Raw genomic sequence first — 12,438 nt, 5'->3', positions numbered from 1 at the left:
CCATATATTTATAAACATTAATGGACATATACCAGTGTGTATTAGATAGACATCAGACAAACTTTGATGAATAAAAAAATCCTCCCAAGTAAGCAAAAAACTTCTACTATCACCTTCCATAATTCTTAAGAGATAACTAAAATGATTAAAATAATATTTACCCGAATTTGTTCCGCAGTTGACTGTAAATTAAGATAGCTCTCTTCTAAGTTTTGTAGTTGGGACTGTATTTGCTGAGCGAGTTTCGGGACTCTGATATTTTCATCGACTAAATGACGCCCTCTCTTGTTCACATTATCCAGTGTCCTACGATAGTCTTCTATATCTGCTATCAGAGCCTGCATTGAGAAAATTATCAAAATTTTATATCACAATGTATACTCAGAAATGTAAAATCATGGTCAAGCTCACTCATACAGAATTTTGCTTGAAGACTTTAATGATTTTTTGAAGGAAATTGAATTCATGATTAAATGTGCAAAATTTCACAAAACTTACAAGCAAGGCAACTTACAGAAATGGCCTTTTTACTTGAAAATTTTACAATTAAAAAATTATAAAATTTTATCCTGATGAGAGCTATCTCTCTTATCAGAGGGTCAATGAACCTTAACCTCTCTTGAAAAATGAGTATATTTTACCCTATGCTTGTCAATTTGTCTTTGAGTGAGTTCCATGGAGCTGACATTCAGTGAGTTGTGGGACATGAGTTTGAAGGAAGTCTGAAGCAGCCATTTTTCACTCTCTTGCTGAGATTCATGAAAATCCAAATGATCGTGATAGGACCTCTCCAGGTTGGCCACTATATCCTGCAATTTTAAATATAATTTTTTAAAGAAGCATTTACATTTATTCTTCGATAAGCATAATTTTCGAGAGTTAATAAGTAATGTACTTGTAACATTCAATATAAATCTTACATTTTAATCTAGAAGGCTCAATTTAGGTACCATTAGTTAATTTTGTGTATAATAATATTAATATCTTTCTTTTAATTGAAAATAAAAATGAACATTGTGCAGTTGATAGCAACACATTCAAAGTTAACTTACTCTTGTGTTTCTTGACTAACCAAAAAGTCAAATATGTGTGGATAGAAGGTGCCTTGTCATATCGTTTTTGGACATCTTACATTTTAATCTAAAAAAGTTCAAATTAGGTACATTTAGTTAATTATATGTGTAATAATATAATTTTTTTAGTGAACCAGTTGCCAAATTCATAAACTTACTCTCGGGTTTTCACTTGGACATCTGCTAGGCTCGGAACCTCTGAGGTTGGCCACTCTCTCGGCCAATTCGTTGACTAGACGATGATGATTTTCAACATCACTCAGAACCAGGCGGTATTTATCTAGCTGCGTTTTCTTTTCCACCAACTGAGCCTTGGGCTCTGGTTCCACATAGAGTGTATTTTCCATGTCTGCTAGCCATTTCACCAGACTGCCGTAATATTCCTCATAATCATTCCATCGGTCCTGAACTCCCTCCAACATGGAGCTACATTCAGATATGGCCATGTTGAGTTTCTCCCACTCGTTTGTCAATTCAGTCACCTGCTGTTCTATTAAACGTTTTCCCTCTGAGGACGTATTTGGCAAGATTTTTTCTGCTAAGTCGCACACCAGGTTGACTTTTTGTAATCCCTCATCCATGCTGGCAGTGATATCCTAAAACAAACAGTAAAATTTTTCTATTAAAATAGTCACATTAATATACCAACGCCCACATCCTCATTTTTTTTCCTTAAAAGGTGAAGAATCATTGGAAAAGATATTACAATTTCAACAATTTTCTATGAACATCCAATTTTTGTTGCCTTTGTGATCTGTAGCCAGATCATAAAATTAATTGATTAAGGAAATGCAGAATTTATACCGGTATGTCTATGAATTTACCAAACAATGAAATTTATTCTTGTCCAAAATTTACACACAAATTTGATCCCAACAAACATTAATGATGCCACAATAATTCAGTGACGATCAAATCTTCATAAATTACAAAAATTCAGGCAAAAAAACTTACTTTGATGTCTTCCATGCGTTCCTGTATGTTATGCCAGTCGCCACACGTGTCATTGCATTCAACAACTCGTTCATCCATGTCAGCCAACCAGTGGGCGGCAGCATCAAAGGCATTGTTGTACATCTTGTGGTCTCTGGCATTCTCTGACAGCTTCTGAATCAAAGTCTGAAAACAAAGACATTCAACCAATGAAAGAAACCCTGCAAGGTAAGATTTAGGTAGCTCAAATACTTATACCTATAATGAAAGCTTACAAATATTAAGAACATCTTTACCTTTGTCTGAGATACCAGTCCTTGGTATTTGGCAGACAGCTGCATCATATTGTTTGTGACTCGTGGATCAGTGCTTCTATGACACACAGCGTCGCTGCGCTCTTTGACATTTTCAAGGTTCGCCTTTTTCTTTAGAATTTCATCAAAAAGGTCCTAAAAAATAGAGAATTCATGAAATATCTTGCTTTTGTACACAATTTTGTCATAGTGCTGCAAATAACATGAATACTGCTCTACTACAAATTAATCCTTTAATGATAGCACTGTTTTCATGAATTATATTAATTTTGAGTTATGTCTATTCAATAAATACTGTATGTCTTAACAGTCCCAGATCAAACCCAAGAGAAGTCAAATGACAGTTAAAATTACATTTACCCTAACAGAGTAAACTGATTTTGGCTCAAAATTTAATAATATTAAACAGTCTTACCTCTCCTTCCAGTAACTGTTGCTGTTTGCGCTGCTCGTCAGGCTTGTTTTCCATGAGGCCCTTAATGCGTCCCTCCATTTTGTCGATCCATTGTAGAAATCTTTGGTATTCCTCATCCAGATCGTCCCAGTTCCCGATGCAGGACTCCAGATTTCCCTCCATTTCATTCACAGAGGAGGCGAAGGTGTTCCAGTCCTCTTTCAGGTTCTGAATCTCCTTCATGATGGCCTCCTGACCTCTAGGGGCTGTAGAGGTCATGACCCTTTCACCTTGCTGAGTGGCATTGTTTACCATGTCTTGTCCTTGTCTCATTTCTCCTTTGAAGTCCTACAAAACAGATTTTGTCAAAACAATGTTCAACTACATGTACATGTACATACAAATAATCTATAAATAAGTACCAGTGGTTATAAATTCAGTCATTCTTTATGAATGCATCATTCAGACTAGAAGTTAATCCCCCCTCCTTTTTCAGCTTTTGGAATCATTCAAATATAATCTGCAGGGGGAGACACTAATTAATAATTTTTTTTTTGATGTATTTTTTTCATTTAGGAGGAAAATGGAAAGAGGTCTAAGCATTTTTACTTAAGTTGTACATGTAAAGTATGTTTTCACCTCATAATCAGTAAATTAAACTAATGAAAGATAATGAATTCATAATTATGCTAACCTTGAGTTGCTGTAATCTGTCCTGTAAAATCTTCTTATCTCCTGAGTAATCACTAAGTCTTTGTAGTCTGTGTCTATTATTAGCTAGCCAGTCCAGGCAAGCTATGTAGGCCCTTCTGTACTCCTCGTGTCCTTGAACTTGTTCATCGAATCGCTCGACCATCTCTCTGGCCTGAGCACCTAGTCTTGCGTAACGAGACTTCAGATCTGATACTAAGCCGCGAGGTCTGGGGTCTTTTAATTGGTCGGACTTGTCTTCTAACTTGTCCAGAGCATCTTGATGAGCCAAGATGTCACTTTGAATGGCCTACAATTTAATTAATAATTAATCAATTTCTTTGTAATTTTTAACAAATTGCTGAGGACAAAAACTTGTGTTGTCTTTTTCATTACAACAAAATCAGTAGTGATTCCACGAAATGATTCTGTTTTTATTTAACAACTTACCTTATATTTTTCCAAGCTAGATCTTTTCTCTGGCAGGTCAACTCGTAGCTCGGGATCCATCTTCAATTTCTTTTCCACTTCCGATAACCAAGTTAGGAACTGTTCATGAGAACGGTCAAAGTCTCCCCACTGAGAGAGTGCCGACTCCAGATTCCGCTTTCCTTGTGACACATCAGTCAGTAGATTCTCATACTCTGACTTGGCAGTCTCAGTTTCTTGCCTAATTATCTGACAACCTCGCTGACTAGTGTTGGGTAAAGTTCTCTCTGAACTCTCCAGTAGACTGCGAAGATGAACATGACCCTGGTCCAAAGCTGCCTGTAGATCCTGAAACATTACAGAGAATTGGTTTTTATTAAAACAAATATCTCGATGGTATAAATAGTACAAAACATACATCCCAAGAAAATTTTTAATATCATTAGATGATTTCACTGACCATAATTTTGCCCAGTTTGCCTCCGACATCGTCCTTGGTTCCAGACAGGTCATGCACATTTTTCAATGCCTGTTTTGTCTCAGTGAGCCATGCCTGGAAGTCTGTGTAGTTCTGGTTGTAGTTCAAGTGATTTTCATAGAAAATCTCCAAATTCTTCACAATGTCCTTAAAAATAAAGAATTCAATTTGTTAACAAATCTGTAACAGATGTAAAGAATATTGAATAATTTAAGCAGATTTTTTTTTGGCAATATGATTCTTCAAAAGAATTGACTGATGCCCCCCCCCCCCCTCCATTTTTTTGATATATAGGTATGAAAATAGTTTTTATTGAGTCTTAAGTAAAAAATCAAATTATTCTAACCTTTGACATGCTAATAACACTGTGGTATCTGGTTGTTAATTGGGTAATAGCGTGAGATGTTTTAGCGTCAGCATTGGTTTGCAGCAGAGCTTGGGCTCTCTCATTGACCCGATCCAATGAACTCTGATGAGAGAGAACCTCCTCCATATAATTCTGTAATTAAAAATAATTCATACTTAGTTATCAAGTAAAATGAAAACAATAGGCTCATGGGCCTGAGTCTGAGTGTTCATGAGCCTTAGCTGAATGCTCACCTGAGTTGAACTGCCCTTACTGATAAAAGAGTTATTTTCCATTTTATACTAACCTGATACTGTTCCCAGTGTTTTTTCTTCTCCTCTAGGTTATTCTTCAGATCCAGATCCGATCTGAGGAACGTCTCGGTCTCCTTGAGCCAGCTATTGAACTGATTATAACTGTCTTCAAACTCGTTCCAGCGAGTGAGACACCTGTCGAGATCTTCCTGAGCCTCTGTGAGCATTGCTCGATACTCGTCAAAGTCCCTCTTCATGACGCCCAGTTCCATGCGTATCTTGGTCTGGCCTGAGGGGGAGGTGGTGGAGAGAGTATTCTCCCCTGCCTTTGTGGCATCATTCAGTCTCTGGGTGCCTTCTCCCATATCTGCTTCCAGAGTCTGTGAATTAAATATAAACAGGGTGTTTACTACATGAAACATTCTTGTTCTTGCCTCCCTTTACAATATTGTTAATTTTGGCTTATTCTTTTCTCAGAGTCAGGTTCTCTTATGAAGTTTGATGACTATAAAGCAAAATTCTTAAGCAAATGAATAAATAAAATTTGATGTAGGTGTGTCAGAAACCTGCTGAATGACTATTCACAGCATCTGCCTCAAGCAGCCTTGTTGATTGTTAGTTTAAGTGTGCTGTTCAATCAAGTGATAAATTAGGTTCAGATCAAGCTATCTAAGGGACATTGCAAAACACTGGGACAAGAACACTCACTGGACTTTCGTTTGTCATGTTTTTACTGGATTACAGACACACACACAAACAAAATGATTTTTCTTTCAGATGTTGGTTCTTTTGACGAAAAATCTACACCAGTGTTGCATAGGTTAAGATATGTGTGCCCAAGAAGGAAGCTGGACATGGCCTTTCATTAATTTGACCAGTCATTCTTTCAATCATATTGTTATAGTTAATGGAAAGTGTGAAGGGTTTCAGGGAAGTGAAGGAAAACTATGAAATTTTCATAGTAAAAGACAACCAGTCTCCTGCCTTTGACAAGACAACTTTGTAACTTAAACTGGAGTCTCTGTCTTTTGTGAAAACTAAAACCGGGCAAAACTCAAACAAATCAACCCTCACCTTTGACCTTCTGGACATCTATAAATTACAGGGTTTGACAAATACAAGGCTCAGATTAATTTAACTGATTGTCACTGTTAGACACATTATTCTGATAAATGATTATACATTATGAAGTAATAAACTGGAAAAATTAAAGTACCTTTGCTCGCTCAATTTTGGTCATTATAGTTGATTTCTCTCCAAATGTGTCGGAACATGTTGCCAGTTTTTCACGTGCAGCTCTCAGCCAATGAACAAAGCTGTTACAAGAGTCGTGGTAAGCCTGATGCTGGGCAACACAGCGTTCTGATTTTGACAACATATCCTACAATGCAAAAAAAAAAAAAAATGTAAAGCGAAATTCCAAGCACAAAATTGCTTCCGAAGTCTCTCAGACTTTTTAAGTAACACTGACCATGGCTTGATCTTTGATGGCCTGGTATTTTGACAGAATCTGTGATGTGTCTGTGGTAGCTTTGCTGATGGGATTCTTGGAGGCCAAGTCTTCTGCTTTAGCTCTGCCTGACTCTATCATGGGCTCATAAGACACAACATCTTGGTAGATACCCTGCAAAAAATTTATTCTGATAAATAAACCAGTTTCTCTTTATGGAAAATAAAATAATCATATGAACTGAGTGACACATTTCAAATGACTAAATCAGTGGTACATGAATTATTCATGATGTTACTGTAATCAAATATTCACTTCATCAACCATAAAAACATTTTATAAAATGTTGGGTTCAAAGAGGATCTGGTAAAGTGAATCTTTAGTCAGTTATGACAGTCTAATCACCTTAAGTCTCTGTAATTCAGACTTTTTCTCTCCCAGGTCAGCCTTGGGCTCAGTCTCCCTCAGCCTTTTCTCCATGTCTCGGAGCCATTTCTGGATCTTCTCGTAGCTGTCACTGTAGTCGGACCACTGCAGCAGACATGACTCTAACATGACCTTGGTGTCCATGACCTCCGAGATCATGCTGTCCCACTCCTGCTGGAGTTGCTGCAGCTCTTTACGGATCATTTCACGCCCCTCCATCGACGTGTTGTTCATGGTCTTCTCTCCCCAGGTATTAGCTGTGTGGATCTGGAGCTGCCCCTCTTCTTTGACCACAACAAATTCCTGGGACAGATTATTAAGATTATTTGTAAAGTTTTCAAAATGACACAGACTCAGCATTTACATGTATATGACAATTCAAGCTTACTATGAAGTAACCTTAATGTGTAATTTGAAGATGCAGCATTAACTTTTTGAAAGTACTTCTGATATCATTTTCAGGAATGTTTATCAAATGGTGGAATGATTATCATGTTTTGGAACTACTATCAATTTCAAATTCCGATCAGAGTTAATCAAAAATTATATTTAGACTTTCATTCTGATACTGCAAGTATCCTAAAATAATTTTATACCTGTAGCTTTTCTAGCTGTGCCTGTATTTTGTATCTGTCACCAGTAGTATCAGCACAGACAGACAGACGGTCCTTATTGGTCTGTAACCATCGGGCAGCATCACTGTATGCTTCTGCATACTGCTGGTGATCCATCGCATGCTGTTCATAACGCTTCAGCAAGTCCTGAATTAAGAGAACAATTTTTTTTGCATAGAAATACAGGTAACATCTAGAAAGTCCAAATTTGACAATTACAAATATCTCCTTGCACAGGTGAACAATAATAATATGCAATGCATTACAATAACGAAAATATACAAACCTTGGAGGAGGCTATTAAGCTGGTGTATCTGGAGCTGAGTTGAGTCAGCTGTGAGGTGACTCGGTTATCTGTGGTGGACTGTAGCAGAGTCTGAGCGCGCTCAGCCAGAGAATCAAAGGCTTCCTGTTTACTGAGGATCTCCTCTTGTATAGCCTGTAACAAAGTCATAGAGATCAACAACAAAGTAATAGAGATCAATAACATACATGTAGTAAAAGAGATCTGTAAACTAAGAGAACAACAACAAAGAAATAGAGATTGAAAACAAACAGATCAAAAACAGAGATCAGCAAATAAAAGAGAGCAACAATAAAGAAATGGAGATCAACAGGAAAGTGACACACAGATCAAGATCAAGGTACATGTAATACAAATCAAGAACAAAATAGCACAAGTTGGCTTTTGCAATAAACATATCAATGACCTCATAAATGTACAGAAAAAGATAATTATATTTTCCTTACGTTCTGTTTCCCAAACTGGATATTCTTCTCCTCTAGTGAGGCTTTCAGCTCAGACTCGGCCTTCATCCTGTTTTCTGTGTTCTTCATCCACTGAATGAGTTCTTCATACTCATCCTCATATCTCAGCCACTCCGCCAGTAACTTCTCTGTAAACATTTAATAATTAACATCAATAAATGTTGTAAGAAAAAGGGCTTCAGGTGAGCTCAAAACTCCTGAATACTAAGCTTGTGACTCGGGTGAGCTAAAAACTCCTAATAAATGAAGGATGAGAGAAATGATTGAACACAAATCTGTATTCATGAGATAATAATACCTAGTGTGTCTTGTAGATCATCACAGTCCTGCGTAAATCCATCAAACTCTGTTGTAAGCATACTGAGCTCTTCTCGTATCAGGTCCTGTCCTTGTTGAGAGGTTTCTGGTAAAACCAAGTCACTCTTTGCCAAAGTCTGTTCCAGTTTCTCTTTTCCAGAGTCCATGTTTGCAAATACATCCTAAAATAGGAATACAAAAAATTCAATTTCAATAGCACACAGTGGAAAACTCAAAAAGAATCCTTGAACTATTTTCACAAACTTTTTGGATGTGAAATACACAATATATCCACCAAACAACAACTCTGTACAAATCAATACTGGTCCATTCTGCAACGATATACCTGTAGTTTGTGAAGTTGTGCTTCGACCACAGTTCGATCCCCTCTGACGTCACTACAAACATTGAGACGATCCACCATGGAGCTCAGCCAGTCACTAGATTCCATGAACGAGTCGCGGTACACCTGGTGGTCTTTGACATTCTTCTCACATCTGCTCATTAACTTCTGTAAAAACAAAGGGAAATTACGCATTACTTAAAGAAAGTTTTAATATTATTCACCACAAAAGTCATATTTTATACTATACACCTTTTCAATTTGCCATAGTTTAACAATTTACCTTGACATTGTCTAGAAGTTTTTCGTATCTGAAGACCAGCTGTTTGATTTGATTTCCAAGGTTGAGGTCTTTACTGGTAGCCTTCAGGTTCTCTGCCTTGTCATTGAGGTTATCTATGGTGCTCTGCTGACTTGCAATGTTCAACTGCTGCACCTGTATGAAGTGTCATACATAATCGGTTTTGATATAAGACATGGAACTCATGCTCATCAATAAACAAATAACAGGGGCTGGTTTTACACAGATTTACATGAATAACTTTAACCTTAACTGATGTAGTAAGCATGGGAAATGACCTATGGGAAATGATCTTGGTCAGACACATACCTTGACCCTCTCTAGCTGTAACTTTTTCTCCTGTAATGTATTCTGTAGCTGGTTCTCTGCCTCTAGCTGGTCCTCCAGGTCTCTCAGCCAGCGACTCAGCTGCTCGATGCTGTCATCGTAGACGGTCCACTGAGTGAGCGTGCTGTCCAGTTTACTCTTCAGGTCGTTAATGTCCGCGGACAGACTGTCGTATTCGGACTGTAGGACCTGCATCTCGCGGCGCATGGTGTCCCGGCCTGCCACTGACGTGTTGGGTAATACAATTTGGAGGTTGTCCAGGGAGATTTGGAGCATGTGTAATCCTTCTTCTTTGTCAGAGACAAGTTCCTGTAAAAAAAAAGATTTTTTTCATAATAAAATAGTTCAATCTTCTTTGAGACATAATCCCATCCAGAGAAGAATTATTATCAAATCATTAAACATGAATATTCTACCCCAATTTTTAAACTAAATTTATAAAAAATGAAAAATAAAAGTAATTTTTACTATTTTATTATCAAAATGTTTAAATAAGGCATTGTGAAAATAAATTCTATTGACTTATTCTAAGTTTAACTGGTTTTAAATGTTTAATCTGATTAATTAATCAAAATTCTGTACCTTGTTTACTTTCACATTAAGAAGTGTATATACAGTGCAATTTGCTTATCATCATCATTCCAGTTTAATATATGTATGTACAAGGCTGGTTATAATCAAATACATTTGAAACAAAAATAATTTCATTTTAAATTCCAACCAAACTGTTACTATAAAAAGGTGTAAGTACTACTGTATATTTATATAGAGTTATTTTCGCCCCGTGTTATTTTCGCCCTTTCACACTTGCAATCAATTTTGCCCCTTTTAAATTCGCTCAGTCATATTTTTGTTTTAGAAATTACTAGAAAACTGACCAGTCAGCAAGGGCTCCGCCATTGGGTAGAATTAAAAGGGTGCAGCTTACGGAATGATTAAAAAATGTACGAAGAATAAGCAACAGCAACTGTATTCTTAAAACTGTATTCTTAAAAATTCCTGAATATTCAAAAACCTGAAAATAATATCCTTGTATTTACATTAGGCAGTAAAGAACAATTTAACATTGAATGTATTAAACAATTATGAAGCTTGTGTTATATAGAATGCCAGCCTTCAATGAATGCAAATATCATGAAGGTTTGACCTTAACTTCAAACAAACAGCAGTTGCAAACAAAGGTTTTCATTAATCTTAAAGATAAAGAAAAGCCTACTAAATTTTCTGCAGCAGGCTAGATAATTGATCCCAAAGGATTAATTGTACCTCTCTCATCATTTTCTTCTAAAGTTACAATAAGAACTTTTTCAGTATTAATGATAGAATGGGGTTTTTATAAAACTACCTTAAAAATTAATTAACATAAAGTAAAAAAAAGTAATTCAAAAAATCTTCTTTAATCTATTTCTTGTTTTTAGAATTCAATGAAATCATAACTATTCAACAAAAATAAATTATAAAAATTTATACCTAAATCCACATTTCACAGTGTTCATAGCATTCCAAATTGACTTAACTTCAAAACAAACTTCATTTGCAGACAGAGGTGGTAATTCATCTCAATGTGACAGATAAAGATAATGCTCTGGATTTTCTTCAGGAGGAAACCTAATTAATCCCAAGGGACTCATAGCCAGCATTCATTTCACAATGGGAACATCTTCAGCAGTTATCTCTCTTTGCCAATGCATTCTAAAGTTAAGGAATCTACCCCACCACCCCAGCTCCAAACCAGGGGACATAGAGAACCAAACTTAGCATCAAAATATGTATTTCTGTCTACTGAACTAATATACCAAATTTGAACTTGATTGGGCAACCAAAAAAAAAGTTGCCCATTCATTCTTATGCATAGTAAAGGAATCTACCCCACCACCCCAGCTCCAAACCAGAAGACATTGAGAACAAAACTTAGCATCAAAATATGTATTTCTGCCTACTGAACTACCATACCAAATTTGAACTTGATTGGGCAACCATAAAAAAAGTTATTAGAAAAAAACAGAAAATTTGTGGATGGAAGAGAGACAGACGGACAGACAGAGTGATTACTACAGGGCACCCGCAAATCCTTGCGGGGCCCTAATTATACTGTATTCTTTGAATTCGCCCCATTCTGAATTTGCTCAAATGAGGGTTGGGCAAAAGGGGCGAAAATAAAATAGAGGTGAAAATTCCTCTGTATACAGTATCTTCAAAAAACTTCACACCATAAGCTTAGTTAGACCCATATAAATGGCTTGATTTCCATTTCGAAAATTGAATGAACTCCACTGCAATAACTTGAACAAGTGAAAAGTAATTTTGAATCATACAAATGACTGTGAATTACTGAATGTATATCATTGCAACGCTCTTGGGTGAAAAGAGAAAATTTTTGGGTCTAGTGTATGTAGATGCATCTGTATATTTGTAATATTTTATCAAAGACTTTTGTTAGACTGCTTTGTATGATAATTTGGAGGGGGAGGGGGGGGGACAAGTAAGAGAATTGCACTGTATATACACTGAACTACACCATAATAACCATATAAGCTATTCACTTGGTACTAAAGAGAATGGTTTTCCTCATACTAATGATGAAATGTGTAAATGATATTTCCATGACATACGCAGTAGATATTAAATTGGCATACATTAAATATTATGAAAGAAAAGTATAGTATGTTACTTAAATTGATATGGGAATCAAATCAAATCAAACTTGGGTGAAAGGTCATTTTCAGAGTTATAAAAGCTAAGATGGCATGCCACTAAAACATGAATATGCAAGATGCTTCCATTTAATCCCCTATAAATGTTCCCCTCTTCAGGCTATTCTGTAAACCATTGCCAAATTGTATACCAGGTATATCGTCATACATAATTCACTAACCAAAATAAACTTACCTTTATAGCCAATTTGGTTATCTATTTATGTCAGAATTTAAGAATGAGTGAATAACTTTTTTCTTTACTGAGGTAAAACTCAAATCAAAGTGATGTACACATTTTCAATGAG

At 36.2% G+C, this 12,438-nt stretch overlaps 1 protein-coding gene across 1 annotated transcript in view; it reads right to left on the bottom strand.

Annotated features, from left to right (window-relative positions):
* Nucleotides 1-12,438, bottom strand: part of LOC134252266 (muscle-specific protein 300 kDa-like) — a 133,986-nt gene that overhangs the window by 66,843 nt on the left and 54,705 nt on the right. The window contains 22 exon segments of the mRNA XM_062734705.1: nt 162-338; nt 642-826; nt 1,104-1,140; nt 1,232-1,669; nt 2,028-2,192; nt 2,303-2,455; nt 2,736-3,062; nt 3,409-3,714; nt 3,855-4,181; nt 4,294-4,458; nt 4,658-4,810; nt 4,965-5,291; nt 6,128-6,292; nt 6,383-6,535; nt 6,767-7,090; nt 7,384-7,548; nt 7,688-7,840; nt 8,152-8,297; nt 8,468-8,648; nt 8,813-8,977; nt 9,093-9,245; nt 9,420-9,746. Coding sequence (XP_062590689.1) covers nt 162-338; nt 642-826; nt 1,104-1,140; nt 1,232-1,669; nt 2,028-2,192; nt 2,303-2,455; nt 2,736-3,062; nt 3,409-3,714; nt 3,855-4,181; nt 4,294-4,458; nt 4,658-4,810; nt 4,965-5,291; nt 6,128-6,292; nt 6,383-6,535; nt 6,767-7,090; nt 7,384-7,548; nt 7,688-7,840; nt 8,152-8,297; nt 8,468-8,648; nt 8,813-8,977; nt 9,093-9,245; nt 9,420-9,746 — 4,692 coding nt within the window.

This window comes from Saccostrea cucullata, unplaced genomic scaffold (genome assembly GCF_032062105.1).
Source record: "Saccostrea cucullata isolate Sc308-1 unplaced genomic scaffold, CSIRO_AGI_Scuc_v1 ctg130, whole genome shotgun sequence".
Lineage (NCBI taxonomy): Eukaryota > Metazoa > Mollusca > Bivalvia > Ostreida > Ostreidae > Saccostrea > Saccostrea cuccullata.
Note: the sequence above shows the minus strand (reverse complement) of the source record. Positions and strands in the feature narration are given on the sequence as shown.